At 47.5% G+C, this 18,824-nt stretch overlaps 1 protein-coding gene across 25 annotated transcripts in view; it reads left to right on the forward strand.

The window, feature by feature from the left end:
- Nucleotides 1-10,214: 10,214 nt before the first annotated feature.
- TPM1 (tropomyosin 1) overlaps nt 10,215-18,824 on the forward strand; it is a 34,651-nt gene continuing 26,041 nt past the window's right edge. For 7 of the 25 annotated variants that reach the window (XM_036253712.1, XM_036253604.1, XM_036253813.1 and 4 more), the window contains exons 1-2: nt 10,225-10,402; nt 11,476-11,601. In XM_036253712.1, coding sequence (XP_036109605.1) covers nt 10,289-10,402; nt 11,476-11,601 — 240 coding nt within the window. In that variant the 5' untranslated portion in view covers nt 10,225-10,288. Of the gene's footprint in view, nt 10,403-11,157; nt 11,284-11,475; nt 11,602-15,698; nt 15,894-18,824 lie in introns of those variants that run through there. The other 18 variants (XM_036253746.1, XM_036253781.1, XM_036253802.1 and 15 more) reach the window with 6 other exon arrangements.

Genomic DNA, 18,824 nt, shown 5'->3' on the forward strand with positions numbered 1-18,824 from the left:
AATATGACCGAGCAGTAGTTCAGAGCCATAAGCCTCTCTTTCAAAATTGTCCCTTTGGGAGGCCTCATATTTACATCGTTGTTGATGGGTAAAGGAGTTTCTGAACATGTATTAATTTTTATTATTAGAAAAGTAAAACATTCATTTTTGAAACTTTGAAAACTATAAAAAGTTTTTCAGAAATGTCTTATAATTCTATCCATCATCTAAAAAAAACTATAGTCTATATTTTGCTGTATGTTCTTTAATTTGTATTTTTTCCAAAAGTATTTTTGAGCTCCTCTTACAGCCTCTATTCCCTTAGATTCTGTAGCACATTTTTTTTTTCCTCACCCGAGGACATTTTTCCATTTTTTGTACAGATAGAGTGGGAGGGAGAGAGAGGAAGAGAGAGAGAGAGAAACATCGATGTGAAGGGACACATCAAGTGGCTGCCACCCGCACGACCAACCAGGGCCGGTACAAACTGCAACTGAAGTATGTGCCCTTAGCGGGAACCGAACCCGGGTCTCTCTGGACCGCAGGCCGACACTCTAACCGCTGAGCCAAACTGGCCAGGGCTGTAGCACATTTTTAAAGCCTCATAAGGCAAGTCTCTATCCTTTGAAGGCAGGCTGGCGTTCTGGGAGCATTCGTTAGTCGTCAGGAACCAAGGTCCACAAATTTGATAAAGAGAGTGAGCTGGGGGCATGTTGTTTTTGGTCCAAAAATAGGATGGTAAAGTAATAAAACTATTTTTTTTTAATTAATTTTATTGATTTTTAGGGACAGAGAAACATCCATGTGAGAGCAAAGTGTTGATTGGCCACCTCCTGCACGCCCCCTACTGGGGATCAAGCCTGCAACCCGGGCATGTGCCCTGACCAGGAACCAAACCAGCAACCTTTTGGTGCATGGGATGACGTCCAACCAACTGAGCCACACCAGCCAGGGGATAATGAAACTAATTTTATTGGGTGGCTTGTAAAATAGCAGCAAATGCTGCTGGCCTGGCTCAGTGCATAGAGCATCATCCCATGGACTGAGAGGTCCTGGTTCCATTCCTGGTCAGGGCACATGCCCAGGTTGCAGGTCGATTCTCAGTTGGGGAGCGTGCAGGAGGGGGTTGATCAATGTTTCTCTTTGACATCAATGTTTCTATTTCTCTCTCCCTTCCTCTCTCTCTATAAAATCAACAAAAACATATTAAAAACAAAAAAATAGCCCTGGCCGATTTGGCTCAGGGGTTAGAGCGTTGGCCCGTAGACCAGAGAGTCCCAGGTTCGATTCCCACTAGGGGCATGTACCTTGGTTGCAGTTTGTCCCCCACCCCGGTTGGGGTTGTGTGGGTGGCAACCAGTCAATGTGTCTCTCTCACATCAATGTTTCTCTCTCTCTCTCTCTTGCCCCCTCTCTCCCTCCTGCTCTATCTGAAGATAAATGCAAAAAAATGTCCTTGGGTGAGGATAAAAAAATAAAATAAAAAATAAAACTGCAGTAATGGCAGTTCCAATGAGTAGCTGAACACTTTGTGTGTGCCACAAGCAGTGACAGAAATAAAGGGTCTCACAGAAGACCAGCAGGCTGGTGGCGTGTTATATGTCTGGTGCCCAGTGATATGCCTGAAAAATAATAGGTACTTATAAAAAGAAAAGGTGTCTGGAAGGAGATCGACTACTTTATTTTTTAATTGATTTTTCATTACTCTGTGGCTCTGAGTAGTATACACACCAAAATGTATTTCCTTTCCTGGAAGCGACCCACGCAGTGATAAGCTCTTCAGAGTTTTCTGTAAGATCCTCAGGGATATATTTTTAAATAGCTGTAAAGAAAGTTGAGATTGTTAACACTTTAATTATGTAATTAATAAAAATATTCTACTTATACCAATTAAACCTTCAAGATATGGCTATGCTCCCCTCTGCCCTCCATTTGCAATCCTAGTCCCCTCCTACCTCCTCAGAGAAAGTGGGTTCAATCATCAGGTTGATGTGCAACTTCTCAAATATTTTTAGGTTTGAATGTATATAAGATATATATCATGCATATAAGTTTTTACTGCATTGTATCTCTGTATGTATGATTCACTGCTTGCATTTCCCACTCTATTAAATCAAAACTGGCCACTTCAAAGGGCACACAACCCATTTAGATAGTTAAGTTCTGATTCAGTTCCTTTGGAAATAAGCTCTTAACTTCAGAACCAGGCCTTCCAGGGTATTTGCAAGAATTTAGAGTAGCCAGAGAAATTATCAGAGGCACATAAAAACTTCCACACCAGGCTAGCCCTAGAATTTATCAGCCCAGCATTGTTCATCTGACAGTGGCACCAAGGAATGTGTGGATGGTATGGGCTGATGTCAAACTCCAGGATTAGAAACATCCTAAGACATCCTCGTTATCCTTCATGACCCATGATGCATCTGTCCTCCACAAATGCATCATGCTTCTTGAGAACATATTTCTATTTCTAGCTTATCCCATCCTTAAAGGATAATGAGTTTAATGAGTTATATCCACTACAAGAAAGATGTCTGCATCCCCATCCCCATCGTCTGAACTAGAACATTCACTGGGCTTTGTTTCTCATCTTCCTATATTTTTAGGGCTATCCAAAGAGAATTCTGCTGTGGGGAAAGATATGTAGACATTCTCTTGTTGCTTCCATCTGGCATTAACAGTAAAGGGAAAGACACATTGAGAGCCAAGAGCAGAACCAACATAACAAACCAGTCTGGAATCGAGGGACACGGATCCAGTGGTTTTCTCCCGTCTCTTCCCAAGGCAGATATCACACATCTCAGCCAGGACCTGAAACAGCTCCGTAGACTGGGGGCAAACAAGAAAAGGAACAGAGCTAATAATGAGATGACTCCCACAAGAAAAGCCTCCCTTGGGTGGTATTTTAGGACATTAGCTCAGGCTGCCATGTCCTCAGTCATCTCGCTGGCATTTAAGTAGCCCCTTGGGTTACAGATCATAGCAGGTGCTGGTAAGGAAAGAAGGCCATGCTAAAAATACCCAGCCTCTTCTGGAACCCTGCCGGCAGCCCGGAGTCCCTCCTTGAGCAGCAGGACCTCAGGAAAAGAACAGAGTTGCCTCTGCCTCGAGCAGCAGGAAAGGGATGACTCCCTTCTCCACGGAAGTTACTGAGGTACAGACAGTCCTCTGGAGGAAACACACTCGGAGAAGCATTTCTACTGAGAGATAGCAAATTCTACTAAATCAAGAAACAGTAGATGCAGACAACAGAGTGGTGGTTACCAGAGAGGAACGGAAGGGAGATTGCAGTGGGTGAAGTGGGTACAAATACATGGTAACGCGAGGAAACTAGATTTGGGGTGGTGAGCAAGCAGTAGAGTACACAGATGTTGAATTATAATGTTATACATCTGAAAATCATATATTACCCCAATACATTTAATACTTAAGAGAAAATAAACTCTCTTAAGGAGAAGCCAGGGTCCCAGTAGAAAGTACTTGAGAAGAAGAGGTTTGTTAGTCAACCAAGAAAGAGTCTTTACAAAAACACGGGAGTCCACTGCCTGTTTTCAGTACCCTGGGCCTACCCTGAGTCCCTCCAAACCAAATGGCATCAACCAGAAATTAAGCTCCTGGCAGCAGGTGTGGCATAGGCACAGGACCAAACCTTTGGAAATCCCAGTGTTGACCTTTCCTGACATGGTGGCCCTCCTAGAGCCTGGATGAGTGGTGGGTGGATGTCAGTTAGAGCAGGAGGCACTGAGGTTGTCCACGTCCCCGGGTGTTCTTACATCGGGTTTCATGGTCTGCAGAGTAAGAGGGGAGCTCTGCTTGCCACTCAGGAGGCTGCAGAGGTCACGTTCACATATGTTCCTGTTAAGGCCATCAATGGAAACTTGAGAACCAAGTATAAAAATACAAAAATGAACAGGTGGCCTCCAATACCAAAAGAATGTGGGATTTGCCAGGAAGTAATGATTAAAACCATTCCTAAGTTTAGATGTGGCCCCTGAGGCTGGCTCAGGTCTCTAGACTGCAAAGCCTGGGGATGCTTTTATTTCTGCACAGGATGTGGCTTCACGAGGCACTACATGCTGTCCCGACCACATCGTTTGTCTTCATTTCCCCCCAAATGCACTGCCTGGATTGATTAGTGGTGCTCATGCTTGGCCACCCCAAGGGTTTTGAAAGATGCAGGTGTAGATTTCTAATGATTACGTCAAACTCCCTTGAAGCTACTAGGAACAAAGTTAACATACCTGCCTTTCCATCTTTGGGAAGGAGTCCCTTTTTTGGCCCCATTTTGGGCCATAAACACAAGAGGAAGAAACGTTTCCTTGACCCAACCACACTTTTGCACCAGGCTCTCCCACTAGCCGGGTGCAGGGTGGTCTGGGAGCCCGGGGTGCAGTACCACGATGGCCCATGCAGGATGAGGCACCCTCATCGTCCCAGCTTCACTACTCTCACCTTTCAACCATGTTCATATGTAGAACGACCTCTGGCAGCCCCCTCTCAGCTCCCCTTCACCTTATAATGTGTTGCTTTTAAATATGTGTATGGTAAATGGGAACATGGGCCCCTTCCCATGATCCAGCTTCCCCTCCCACCCAGTGGGAAATACAGTGAAGGCCATCAGTAAGCAGACTGTGAGATTGGGAACCCAGCCAGAAGAAAGGCCAAAGAGAAACTGCTTCTAGATATGAGCCTGGATTGTAAACAGCTAGTGTTTTGATTTCACACAGGCCCATTCCTCCTCCACCTGTATGCCCTGTTGTTCTGCTTTCTGTGCTCTATAAAACCTGGTGTTGGGAAAGTCAGGGGGTGGGGGGAGGTAGGGAAACAATAGCACCAGCCAGCTGCCCCCGGTGCAGCCTGTCTGCAGGCCAGATGGGACTTAGGAGTTCAACCTCACCGGTTGGCTGCCTCTGCTGCACACGTAAGTCCTAATAAACCCGTATCTTTCAGAGCCGGTCCTCTGGGTTATTTATTTGGGAATCCAAGAACAATATTCTGAGGTTTTCTGGGACTTCATCACTTTGCATAACAATATGATATCAAATATTAATGTAAAAACAGACTGAGGAATGGTTAATGAAAAGAGCACTATGGCTGGGACCTGGGACATCCTCGCTCTTGTCCCTGCACTGTCACCTCCCAGCTGGTTAATCGTGAGCCAATCACTACCCTTGGTTTTCTAATCTATAAAGTGGGAATAATAGCAGGCATCCTGGTGCTGTCATAAAAGGTTGTGAGGCATAATAAACTTGAAAGTGCTTTTTAAACTTTATATATATGGGCAATATTGCCATTCTTGAGACAGCTAAATTCCACCACGTGTGGGCTTGATTGACTCTCTACATAGTTGCTATTGTTGAAAGACAGAATATGAGATGCAAGGCAGGAAAACTCATTGCCTTTTTTTGAACTGTGAGAACCTTTTTGCGTGAGCAAACACCCCGGGTAGCAAGTGTACTTGGGGGCCTTGAAGCCAAATCAGAACCAGCCGTGTGTCACTAAGCCATGAAGAAAGGCATCCACAATGGCCAAAAACCTTTCTGAGTGTCAGGCCCTCCCTGGAAGCAGAGCCTAGGTTGCTTGTGTCCTGATGGTAGTATCACAGATCCTTGAGAAAGAAAACTCTGTTGTATATGAAGAGAACACGCTGTATCTTGTTCCATGGGACAATGAGCTCTGAGCATAACATGCTGCATTCCAGAAGCCAGTGGAAGAAGCAATTGTCTCTGGGTTTAATTATAGATTCTTCACTTTCTCTTAATTGCCTGAGTCAGCACTGATGACTCTGGGGGAGTCACCGAACACAGGCAGCGCTCTTGCTGTTAAACAAGGTTTGACTATCAGCGTAATGAGGTTTTTGTTTGTTCTGTTTTACTTTAAACAACCCTTGATGTATACAGTCAAGTGAGTGTTGACTCTCTTTTCTAAACAAATATTGGGAAATGTAGTATGGCAAGTATGGGTGCTCTTATATGGGAAGGGGCAGTACATTTACTATTAAAGTTCTCCTAGAACACCTAAGCTATGGGATCCTCACAGCTGTGGGGGAGCCCAGGTAGTCTTTGGGACAATGGTAACACAGTAGGAAATACACATTCAATGATCCCCAGAGAGAGTTTTACCCCATAACATATATAGATAAATACTTTTCCTAGAGGAAAGGATCTATGTTTGTTATCCACCTTCCTTTATCCCATAAAGTCTAGTTAAGTGCCTTGCACACAAAAGGTGTCCAGTAAATATTTGTGGGGGCATCCTAACCTATCACAATACGTATATTCATTCTTCATAAAATAAAACATGGAGTCCATATTTTGAATTGAAATAAGTCTTTTGAGCCTAGTGTTTTCATCTCTCCTTCCCAGACACTGTTTCTCCTACTTACTTGTATGGCTAATAGCCAATAAATAATCATTCAACAAGCATTTATTGAGAAATGACTAACTGCCAAGCCCTGGGAAAAATCTGCTGGAAATTCCATGAACATTTTTAGTGTACACACAGAACCTCAGGGCCAAGGATGCTGAACAGGCTCCCATGGTACATAGACTCTGTCGTGTAACCTCAGGAAAGAAAGGGGGTTATAATAACGACAACTAGAACTGAAATTTGGTTGTAGCCTCCCAGTTTCTTTCTCCCAAAGGTGCTTCTCTTTATCTTGCTATGTCTGATCCATTCTCCTTCCTCTATAACCAGACTTCTCTGCTTCCCCATAACTTAGTTGATGCAGGGCCTATTGTGGTATATTAGTCAGGAGAAGCTAGTTATGCTTCAGTAACAAACAACTCCCAGATTTCAGTGACCTGAAATAGCAAAGGTTCATAGCATGCTCTTGCTACATGTCCACCAATGGTTAGTTGGGAGGACAAGGGATGTTCTGCTGGTTGTAGCCACTTGGGAACCCAGAATGATCGAGGAGCAACAATCTTAAAAACGAACATGGTGAGTCATATGCTAACTCTTTAAGTGTCCACTATAAGTCACTTCTGTTCACATTTCCTTGGCCCAAGAAATCAAATGACCATACCTAATTTAATTGGGGAAGAGTGGGTAGAGATATGCAATCCTACCAAGACTCTGATTAGGGAGAAAGGCTAAATATTTGTGAGTAGTCTTAACCATTCTCATACAGGCATCTCCAGCCCAAGCCTGCAAACCCTTTTTGTTTTAGCAGCATCAGTTAATGATTCATACTTTCCACATTCTTTAGTTCAAATTGCAGTTCGAGAGTCTCCCAATACATCTTCACCTGACAGGTCACACACTAGGTCCCTGGTTAGCTGATGGATTTTTCCTTGAGTCATGGCCAATTAGCTGGGAAACAGAGATTTATACTATAGCACATGGCTGTCCACCCCACCTCTTTTGATTCTGTCCAGGAACCAAGAGACCTGTCCAGGACAGAAGAAATGGTTGTTTAAGTCATGTTTTGCTCGTCCTAGCCTTTGGTGACAGAAAGGTCATGAGTGGTGCAGCTCATGAAGCTGGGTTGGGTCTGGCTAGCTGTCAGGCTATTTATGGGACAGAATCTCAACAGTGGTGAAATGGAAATGATTGAGTCCAAGGACCTGCTGTGTTAACCCGTTAGTCTAGGGATCAATAATGTTGTACCAAGGGAGTTTAAATTTTGGCTCTGTGCAACTCTATCCACAACTGGACATCACTATCTTCAACCTCTAAACATAGCCCTACAGGCAGGGAAGAGAAGAGAATCTCACTATAAGACCTGAATGTCTGAACCCAGAATGCAAGTCCCTTCACCACATGCCCCCAATCTATCTTTCCAACATCATATCCCAGTCCACCCCCCCACCCCCACCCCCCCAATGAACCTACTGTCCAACCACCATCAAACATTCCCTTTTCTTCCTTGGCTCATACAATACCCTCCTCTCTAACTAACCACTACCCTTCCTCTAAAATCAGTTTTAAAACCACCACTTCAAGAGAAGTCTTTTTCTGTCTGCTCTGACCTGGTCAATCCAATTTCTTCCTCCTCTGAATTCCTATACCCCTACTCATGCTGGACATGGAGAGCATGGGTGTGTCTTATTCATCTGAGGATCCCAGAGCCTAGTGCTTGGCTAACAGATAGCAGGTGCTCACCAGTGGTGTGTTTGATGAATTGTCTGTAGCACCTGTTCATTCAAGGAAACTTGAACAAGTTCCTCTGCTAGGTTAGGCACAGCAGACGAGAGTCAGTAATAGATGGTCCCTCTAAGAGTTTCTCTAGTTCAGCTGCCTCATTTTATAGATGAGAAAACTGAAACCCAGAGAGGAAAAATGACTGGCCCTCTGCCACCCAAGCAGCCACAATTTACTGAGCACTTTGCTATCTGCTAGACAAAATGCTTTTCATTCGTGATCTCATTTTCATCCTTGTGACAACCCTGAGAGTGAAGAATTTTTACACCTACTTTAGAGAAGAGAAAACTGAGGCGTAAAGAGGTTGTAACATGGCTAAGGCCACATTGCAAGGAGGAGGCCAGGCCAGGTTTGGATCCCAAAGTCTAACTCCTGAGTCCCTACTCTTGCCCCCTCTGCGGAGCTCCAGGCTGGGAAGTCAGCTCCCTGTAGTCCACACATCTGTATATTGCTGATAAGCCTTGAACTTTGTCCGTGCTGCAGTGTCGGGGTTGACATATGGCGATTGAAGGGTTCCGGTGAGTTTCTGTGCCGAGCAGCCCCTATGCACACAGATGTACTGTTCTGACCATTAGGTCAGGGTATGTTTTCCCTCCTGGGCAGTTGGGTTAGTGGAAGAAACCTGATAAAATTCTGGAGAGGAACTTGATCTTTCTCTGAGGACTTACAAGTTGTTTGGCCTGCCTAGTCTGCTCAGATACCATTCAGGGAATATTCAGTATCCATGTAGTACAGGTTGTGAATTAATCTATGGGGACTCTTAACAAGACCCTCACCAACTCTGTCTCAGCCAGTCAGGCAGAGCCTTGGGGCAGCCCCCTTTCTTTCCCTCCCACCAAAGTTCTGAAAAGAGCAGGCTTTTCCTCTTTGGGGGCTGAGAGGAGTAAGAGAGAGATGCAGAGGAAATCCTGCTGCCTCCAAGCTGAGCTCACTTACACAGAGCTGGGCCTGTTCCCTCCTCCGAGTTATGACTATGGATACAATGACTTAGCTGGGTTAACATTTATCCCATGTTTTGGCAACCTGGTACCTGAACATCTACCACAGCAAGAGGCCAAATCCCTAAAATCAGTGCAAGAAAAATTATGAAAAGTTAGATCTGGAGGCACCCTGGGGATCATCTACCCCCTGGATTTAAAGATGAGGAATCTACTGCATGGAGGCTAACTCCTCACAGTCACACAGTTGCTGGTGATAGAGACCAATGACCAAGTTGTCTGAGTCTAAATTCAGTGTTCTTTCATCTTCAACTCCTACCCACCCACCTTTCCTTCCCAACCCTTTGCAGAAGCACTGCACAGGCACATGCAGAACTAAGCCAACTGAGTCCTGTGTCCCTAAAGTATTTGACTAGCCCTCCCTGAGGGGAAGGGCACACAGAAGACAGATCACCAGGCATTCTGACCTGCACCAGCAGGAAAAGTCTCAGGAGCGGCCCCCAGGTCTTGCTCTCAACTCTCCCTTTCTCTACTCCAGTTTAGTTTCAGGAAAGTGAGAGACCACGATGACACCTGTCGGGCTGAAAGCTGCTTGGGAAACTCTGGGCAGATGCCCGGAGCATTAAGACCTGGGTGCTGGCTGCTGGGGACCCCGGTGGCCTGATGCTGAGCGCGCTGGAGTCCAGCGGCTCAGGGGGGAGACGCGCACCTGCCCCCTGCTCCGCTTCCCTGGGCTCCTGTGACTCGGGCGGGCTTGGCTGGGGACCCTAATGGCGGGGCATCGGCTCCCAGGGAAGGGTGCGCACAAGGCAGAGGTTAGCACCTCGCCCCCGGCTCGGCCCTAGCGAAGTCCCAACGCCATCTCCCTGGCGTACAGGTTTGAAAACGGGGCGGCCCAAGGCGGCCGCGCTGCTGCGGCGCCGGTCCCCATATATAGTCATATCCACCGTCAACTGGGAGGCTGGCAGGCGGCAGCGAATGGGCGAGCAGCCCCCGCGGGAGGAGCGGGGAGGGCGCAGGGGGCGGAGGGAGGAGAGGGGAAAGGGGGCAGGAGAGGAAAGCTTTTCCAAAAAAGTATTGGCTGTCTTGAGGAATGCGGTCGTCCCCTCGGGAAAGTACATATCTGGAAGGAGCAGGCGGCTCCGCGCTCGCACTCCGGCTCGGCTGCCCCACCGCGCTCTCGCCTCGCCACACTCGCCGCCCCCGGGCCCCTCGCCGCCGCCACCATGGATGCCATCAAGAAGAAGATGCAGATGCTCAAGCTCGACAAAGAGAACGCCTTGGATCGAGCTGAGCAGGCGGAGGCCGATAAGAAGGCAGCGGAGGACAGGAGCAAGCAGGTCTGCACCTCCCCGCCCTGAGTCCACCGGGCGGGCACCCGAGCCCTTGGACCGGCCTGACACCCCTTCCCGGCCCCTCAGCCCGAAGACTCGGGGAACCACCCCCTTCCCAGGACAGCCAGGGATGTGCGTCTGAAGAGGGGAGGAGGGAGAGAGCAAAATTCGGGCTTATTTTAACTTTTTAGGCTCGTCTGAGGACATGTATTTCCCTTCTCTGGTTCCCAGGGCCCGCGAAGTCAATTCAAGCCCTAGAGGCACTTGATTCTCTGGATTGGGAATCAAATTTGGACCCGTGGGGGTGGGAAGGAGGGGGGTGGGGGGTGGGGGGTGGTGTTGAAGGGAATTGAGTCCAGAACGTGTTCGAAGTTCTTCTGGACATTTCCCCAGGGGTACTAATCCCTTCAACTGGGGGGGGGGGGTGCAGGGTCATGGAGTTTTTCCCTAAGAACAAAGATGAGACAGAATAGAGAGTAAGGCCTGAAGGCCAGGAGGATAGGGACTTTTATCTGCACCCCCAAGTTGTAAACTTGAGTCCACTGGGACATGGCAGGAGTCTCGTCCTGCGGGGAGGTCGGGTGCAGGGTGGGCCACGGTTCACCTCAAGCTCCGGCAAGAGGAGGTTACCTGGGGACCCTTAAATCCAAACTCGGAGGCGCCCTGAGCCAGAGGAACCCCAGTCAACCCAGCGCCCCGTGTGTTGTGTGTGTCTAACACCCGGTCCGTGCCGGCCGCCCGCGCCCGCCGCTGCCCCCTAGCTGGAGGAGGACATCGCGGCGAAGGAGAAGCTGCTGCGGGTGTCGGAGGACGAGCGGGACCGGGTGCTGGAGGAGCTGCACAAGGCGGAGGACAGCCTCCTGGCCGCCGATGAGACCGCCGCCAAGGTACCCGGGGCGCGCGGCTCGGCGCAGAATGGCTAACTCTGTCTCTCTCTCTCTCTCCCTCCCTCCCTCTGTCTTTCCCTCTCTCTGTCCTGCTGTCCCTGTCCTTCTGGTTCTGTGCACCCACACCCCTCCCCTGCGGGATCACGCTGCCTGCTGCACCCCCCACTCCCCGTCCCCCACGGCAACTCCCAGCTGGAAGATGAGCTGGTGTCGCTACAAAAGAAACTCAAGGGCACAGAAGATGAACTGGACAAATACTCCGAGGCTCTCAAAGATGCCCAGGAGAAGCTGGAACTGGCGGAGAAAAAGGCCACCGACGTAAGTGCTCACACACACTGCCTCCCTCACCTCCTGCCCGCCCGCCCGCCCACTCTGGAGTCACCACAGGGGCCAGAGAGCAGTGGAGGAGGGTCACCTCCTCCCACTGGACACCTGCATATAGCCCTGCCATGGCCCAGAGCACTGGATGCTGCCTCAGACTGCTACTGCATATATCGTTTATATTTCATCTGCTCCTCTCTCTTTTTCTCCTTCTTTACCCCCACCCCTGGGGGTTGGGGGGGGGGGTGAGAAGCTGGAAGGACAGCACAGCTGAAATTGGATGCTGGGGGTGAACCTTGCCTCCCTGGTAGTAGAAAACCTCTGAGGTATCCTTACCAAGTTTTGTGCAAGCAGAATGCCTAGTTTCTTTCCTTTTGCCATCTCTGGTGGGTGGGAAGGCCTGGTTTTCAGTGATGTGTCTAGTCAGAGTACAGAGGGCCTGGCCTCTAGAGTAAAGGAATAGTTTAGTGCTACTTTTACTTAGAAAGCTGAGCTTGATGGTGGGGCACAGAGACACCTGAGGCCTTCTTTCTCACTAAGAAAGCTTTAATTCAGTCCTTAAGATCTGCCTGGGAAGATGATACTTGCTTGGGTCTTCAGCCTGAGAGCACTAGATCCAAAAAGTAAGCTGGGGGTTATATATAGCTCAGTGCTTTATATGGTATAGTGAGCTAGCTGCCCCCTGCCCCTCCTGCTCAGGCCACCCCCACCTGTCAGCCTTCTGACAACCACCACATAGTTAAAGGGGTGATGCAAACACGCAAAAGCTCTACTAGCGCTCTATTCACTGCCCTTTGGAGGAATCTTTTTAGCTGAAGAGCTTGCCTCTTCTGCTGCCTAAGTCAAGCCAAGCATTAGATTTCCAAAGGGCTTCTTTTCACACCGTTGGATTCCATTCTAGAAGCTAATTAAGCCTAGCGGCCCAATTAGGAAAGAATTCCTTGGGAACAATTCCAAGAATGTATGAGCACCAGAAAAAGCTATGCCCAGAAGTTAAACTACCAAGTGCAACTGGCAGAATATTTTGTCTGAGAGGAAAATTCAAATTGCTGGAGGGTCTTGAGTCTTGAAATCAGTAAAGGCTTTTTGTGGAATTAAAGGCTTGAAATGTAATTTCCAAGTGTGTTTGTAAATGAGAAATCCAGACTTGGGACGTTTAGAATCTGACCAAAAAAAATTTCAGTGAAAATCAAGATTCCTGGAAAGGGGGTTCAGGGAAGCACTCATTTAACTAAAATATTTAAGTTATGAACTACCTGGCTTTAGAAAAAGAGCCAAAGAACACATAACTCTGCCTGCGTTGTATAATGTAGATCAGATGTCAGCTCTGTATAAGGCTAAATGGAGGACGTCTTTCTTTCCCAAATTCTCCTGCAGGACGTTTATTTAGCTTTTTCAAAAGAGCCGCTGATAGATCAAGGAGAGATATTCCTTATAAGGTAAAGAATGCAGAGAATTTGAAAATAGCTCAGTAAGGCAGAAGGCAAGAGAAGGGGGGAAAAGATACTACAATTCTTAAGGAAAAAATAGATCATAATTATTGTGACTATGTCGTGTTACAGGTCTTTATTGAAAAGTCTTATTTAAGGGAGCCTAGGAATGAGGTGGGGCAGAAGTGGAAAAGAGGTATTTAAAGTCAGCTGGGGGTGGGGGCAGGACCAGCCGTGAAGGGAGATTTTAGAAACTGTTTTGATTCTTTTTTTTCCCAACAGGAAAACTGTCCCTCATATGGTACACTTTTTTATATATATAGTATATATTGATCACCTTCCCCTTTAAGACATTTTAGGTTGTTTGGAACCTGTAGGGATATTGAAGAAGTTTATGAAGAAATGCTATCTTTAGAGTGAGTCCTAATTAGTAAAAAAATAGTGGACTTGACTAGGAAGAGATAGTTGTCACTAGAGAAAGTCAGGCGAGGGGTCAGCTTCCTGAGGTAGTATTATATTACATCTGTGATTAGGACATTTCCCTATAATTATCTTGTGCATACAAAGTTAAGAACTGTACAAGAGTTTTACATTTTTCTACTATTACTAAAAACATTTTCTAATTTACCAGCACATTTGACACACTATTCCAGAAGTGGGCTCTTCCTAGCTTAAAAGGTGGTACTTTGCGAGGCAGCATCCCCATTGGTTTTGTTTTAAATATTTTTGTTGTCATTCTACCTAAGTGAGGCTGAAGAGGAAGGAGTGCTCCAGTTTCTCTCTGGCCCCCAACCTCCACCCCTATAACTGTGTGTGTGTATCTGATATTTGCAGTATGTGAGTATTCCCTGTAAGTCTTTGCTTTCTAAAGTGATTCTCAACCTTATCTAAACAGAATCACCTAGGTAGGTTTTAAAACTCAAAATCCAGGCTGTACCCCAGGCCAATTAAACCAGAATCTCTGGGAGTGGAACCCAAGCATTAGCATTTTTTAAATACCCAGGTGATTCCAATGTGTAGCCAAGGCTGAGAACTATCCTACACTCTTGTATAATGACATCAGCATGAAAATTAACTCACCTGAAACTGACTTACCGAGGTGTTTGATAAAGCAGGACATTGAGTCACTAGTTGGCTGCTGAAAACATGTGCAAGTGTCCAGCAGGTTCCCTGGCTTCTCCTGAAGGCTCTCAGTCGTCCCCTTCCCCACCCTCAAGGTTGGAGTCCCCTGGTCTGTACTCCTTGAGGGGACTTGTAACCTTCCGCTTGACCAGATGAACTGTGTGGAAACAAAGCAAGAGGCTCCACCTACAGGATGTGAGGTCCCATGCTGGTGTTGGGGAGATCTCAGAAGAGACTGTGAGAAAGTCTATAGAAAATGAGTCAGGAAAGCTAAGGTTTGTTAGAGCTCTGGAGGAGGAGGAGGAGGATGTCAAGTCTGTTTTCTTTTTCTTCATTATTCCCACACTTAAACACATCAGGATCTGAATTGAAGGGCCTCCTTTGAGAAAGTTGAGGATTTAAAGCAGTGAGACTTCGGGGGCATTTAAAAACACAGCCCAAGGGGCAAATTGGCAGAGGACAGTTCCCAGAGATTGTATTCACGTTGGTTTTCAAACAGCTGTTGCCAGAGGCTCTTACAGGGTTTTTAGCCTTCCTTGGTGTGCCTTTTCAAGGCAGCGCAGTCCAGCCCAGAATTGGTCAGATCCCAGATCTCAGTTCATTTAAAACCACAGAAGGTTGTAACCAAAGGAACCCTTGAGATGATTGGTTTTAGGGACAGGAAAGTGAGCCCCAAAAAGGCTGGAATAAAGAGCTGGTTATGGACCCCAGCCTGACTCTTAAGACTGTGCCTGCCTACATAGTAACTAAAGCTATCATTTGAGTTCTTAACTAATGTATGTACAAGATATTGTACTAAGCGCTTTATATTATTTCGTAAACCTCACATCGGTTCAATGATAAAGTACTACTACTAACCCCACTTTTACAGATGAAGCCCAGAGAAATCAAGTTATTTGTCCAAAGTCACACAGCCAGGAAAGAACTAGAAGCCAGATTCTAACCTGGGAAGACAGCATTTAGAATAGGTTTAACCACCATGCAATATGTTAGTGGTTTTCACTTCGTGAGTTTTGGGGGAAGAGGACGGCTATTGTGTTTAGGATCTTGTGTTCTGGAGAAAACACCCAAACCCCTCTCTCAGCTCCCCCTCCGGGACCTGGGGATACGGGATCCGGAGCAGAGCGCGGCGCTCCTGCCGCCGGCAGGCGGCACCATTACCCTTAGCAGCCAGGCCCATTGCCCTGAGACAACGCGGAGCCGGGGAGGGGCGCTGGGAATCTAAGTAAAATCCATGGAGCTGTGGCCTCCTTTCCTGCAGGGCCCACCCAGTTCGCCAGGTGCCCCGTAGTGCGCCCCCACGCCTGCCATCCCGGCTGCAGCGAGCATGCGCAGCGCCTCCTGCGGTTTGCAAATTCCCGGGGTCCGCGGCGCGCGCCCCGCCCCGCCCGCTGTGCCCGCCTCCGGCGCTCGCGCACCCGCTTGCGGTTCGCCTCTGCTGCCCGGGAGACCGCGACTTCCGGGCTGGTCCAGGACCGCAGGGGGCGCCGCCGTCGCGCCGCGAGGCCTGGGCGGGGCGGCCGGGCGTTCGGGAGTGCTGCAGCGGCGGCCGGAGCGCAGCAGCCGGCCTCTCCCACCGCAGCCCGCCCGCCGCCGCCCCGCACGATGGCGGGGAGCAGCTCGCTGGAGGCGGTGCGAAGGAAGATCCGGAGCCTGCAGGAGCAGGCGGACGCCGCGGAGGAGCGCGCGGGCAGCTTGCAGCGCGAGCTGGACTACGAGAGGAAGCTGAGAGAGACCGTAAGGGACCCACCCGGGGCGCCTCCTGCCCAGTCGGCCCCGCCGCACGCCGCAGAGCCCTCCGGAGCCCCCCACCCTCTCCCCCACGCCCTGGGGCGCACCTGGGCCGCTGGCGGCGGGCTCTGCGGCGGGGCCCTGCCCGCTTCCACCTCTCTGGTCAAATAAAAGCTCCGGGGGGAGCAGGAGTGGTGTTGAGAAGGTTCTGGACGCAGCACTCGCCCAGCAGGGGCTCCATATCTGGGGTGTTTGGGTTCGGCCCGGGCGTCTCGATTCCCCCAGGATGTGCACTTTGCGCTGCTGGCATTCTTTACTCGGAGGGTGGGGAGGGAAGAGGGAAATCCCTTCCTTTGGGAGGGGCGCCGCCCGGCACGTCTGAAGCACTACCGAGCTTTGGGGCTCGGGGATGCTAAGCTCCGCCATCCCCGTTGACCCTTGGTTTTCTGGAAGCCCATTTCTCTGTAGTGGTTGAGACATTGACAGCGCCAGATTCTGACATACGGTTTGCGGCCCGTTGACGTTTCCCTTTCTTAACCATCTCTCCTTCCAAATTTTGTTAAACAGATAAATATTCCTTTGTTACTAAGTCTTGAAAAAAAAGTTGGCTAAATGTCAAGGTTATTGGGTGTATTCTCTTGCCGGCTTCCCCCTCCCCCATGTTGAGTGTAATACCTAGCTTCCTTTCTTTCTCCGAAGGCAAGTCCAGCAAACAGGAACAGGATTTCAGAGGTAGTTTGGCATTTGCTGTGCGTGTGTGTTAAATCAGGATACCCAAAACACCTTGGGAATTTTATGACAAGGGATAATATGGTGTCCAGCTGTGTTTAATATGGGCCTATTCTCAGTTGAGTACATCCTTAAGTTAGTGTTTAAGTGTACAATGACTATGTATTTGCATAAAATACATAGAAGCAAACAGATTCTCCTAAGAGAAAGGCCTAACTAGAAGAAATTGCAGATAAAATACAGACAGGAATCAAAATTAATAAGCAAAAGACAGTTTTCTTGAGAGGACAAGTCAGAAATGACCCCAGGGATGTCTCTGAATTTGACTGGGTTATAAATTGATTCCAACTGCCTCTCTGACTGGCTAGCAGCTGTCCTTGAACCATTAGAACTAATGGAACATGATGGATAAGAAGAAAAACTCCGGACTCTGACTGCCAGGGTTTGAATTTTTCACTGCTTATTACCTGTGAGACCTTGGGCAAATTAAATTCTCAGTTTCTCAGTTCCCTAATTGTAAGTGAGGATAATAATAGCACCTACCTGTTGTGAGGGTGGAAGGAGTTAGTGTGTGTAAAGAAATTACAGTGGTGCTAGGCACAACTGTAGGTGCTCAGCCGATGGTAAAACTGCACTTGGCATAGCTCATTGCTCCTTCACCTTCAATTCCCTTCCTCTCAAAGGGTCTTAGAAATAGCCTGCTCATTGCATTATATCTTAAAACACTCCATTTAAATGCTTTTAATCCGTTTTTTTGTTTGTTTCTGAAATTTGAAGAAAGGATGTGGACATCCTGGAAGGAATGATCGGTGGGTTAATGTGGTATTAGTGGTGGAAGTCAGTAGAACTCCCTTCACCCTTCTAAGAAAGGGAATATGTGGTCCTGCACCAGGACAGCCTTTTATTGACTCCTGGCCTAGTGATTGAGTTAGACACAGAAGATAAATTGTATGAAGGGCATATAGTTACTTTTATATTCACCTTCTCTTTTGTGTGTTTTATAAGTGATCTTCCCGTGCCAGTTGGCTAAAGGTGATGCTTTCATTCTTTTTAAAGCTTTATGTTAAAAAGTAGCTTTAAAAGCTTCAGATTTTTTAAGTAATTTTTGAAAACTGTCTGGGTGATTGGACACAGAACCTTTTAAGACAGCAATTTGAGGACTGGATCAGGCCATTGAGAGAATTTCTGATTGAGGGTTGTTCTTCACTTCTGAACTGGAACTTCAGGATGGCTGATGCATAGTGCTTTCTTGGTAGTTGTCAGACACACCTGTGAGTGCAACTGGTAGTCACCATTTCTCTTGGCAGTGAAGACAGAGGTTAGGGACAAAGCCATAAGCCACTGCGAAAAATACTTGACTGAAGAGTTGGCTCTAAATTCAGATTCTCAAAAGTTCAGAGAGTCTATATTTCATTTGCCCTATGATACAAACCTTGGGAAAATCAGCCATTCCTTATTTCCTACTGGTTTGCTTTTTCAAGGTGTGTGAGGCCCTTCAAATTGTTGGAATGGGGCTACTTAACTTGGTGTAATGGTTGACTCTAGGTTTTGTGACTCAAGAGGGTTTTGTTTGTTTTTTATCATTATCAAAGGAAAAAATAGCAAGAAGGAGCCAATCCTCCTGCTTTCCGGACAGTACCCAGCAAACAAGGGCACTTAAAATTGTAACCTGTAGATTCTTAATTGGTAACTTTATTAAATCATGGAAATAAACAATTCAAAAAATTCCCAACCCTTTTTCTCTTTAGAGTTGGTAAATATCTCTGAGGCCAGGGAACTGAGGGTGCATTTTGTGCTCACATTGGCACCCCCAGGGTGGCAGTAACTGGAATATATACTTGCAATTTCTGCTTTTGTATGTAGGCAAGGCAAAGGCAGGACAATGCCCTGTTCATGTCCGTTCTCCCTCATTATACAAACATGCCTCATAAATTATAGGCCTTGGCACAGATAGGAGGTTGTGTTTATCTGCTATCCATGGGAGTGCCCCTTAATGTCATCAGTGTTTTTCCCCCCTTTCCTTACCATATAAGGGCAGAAGTTTAACTTGGCTGTAGTCACTTGGTCTTACACAGCAAGTTGGGTGAAACCATCTCTGTATAGTTACAGTTTACACGAAATAAAAAGGGCTGACTTTTGATCACTGCTTGCTCCACTCTGGTTCAGGCAGGACTTTGAAAGTATATTCCAGAGGATTAATTTTTAGGA

Source organism: Molossus molossus, unplaced genomic scaffold (assembly GCF_014108415.1).
Source record: "Molossus molossus isolate mMolMol1 unplaced genomic scaffold, mMolMol1.p scaffold_m16_p_1, whole genome shotgun sequence".
Classification (NCBI taxonomy): Eukaryota; Metazoa; Chordata; class Mammalia; order Chiroptera; family Molossidae; genus Molossus; species Molossus molossus.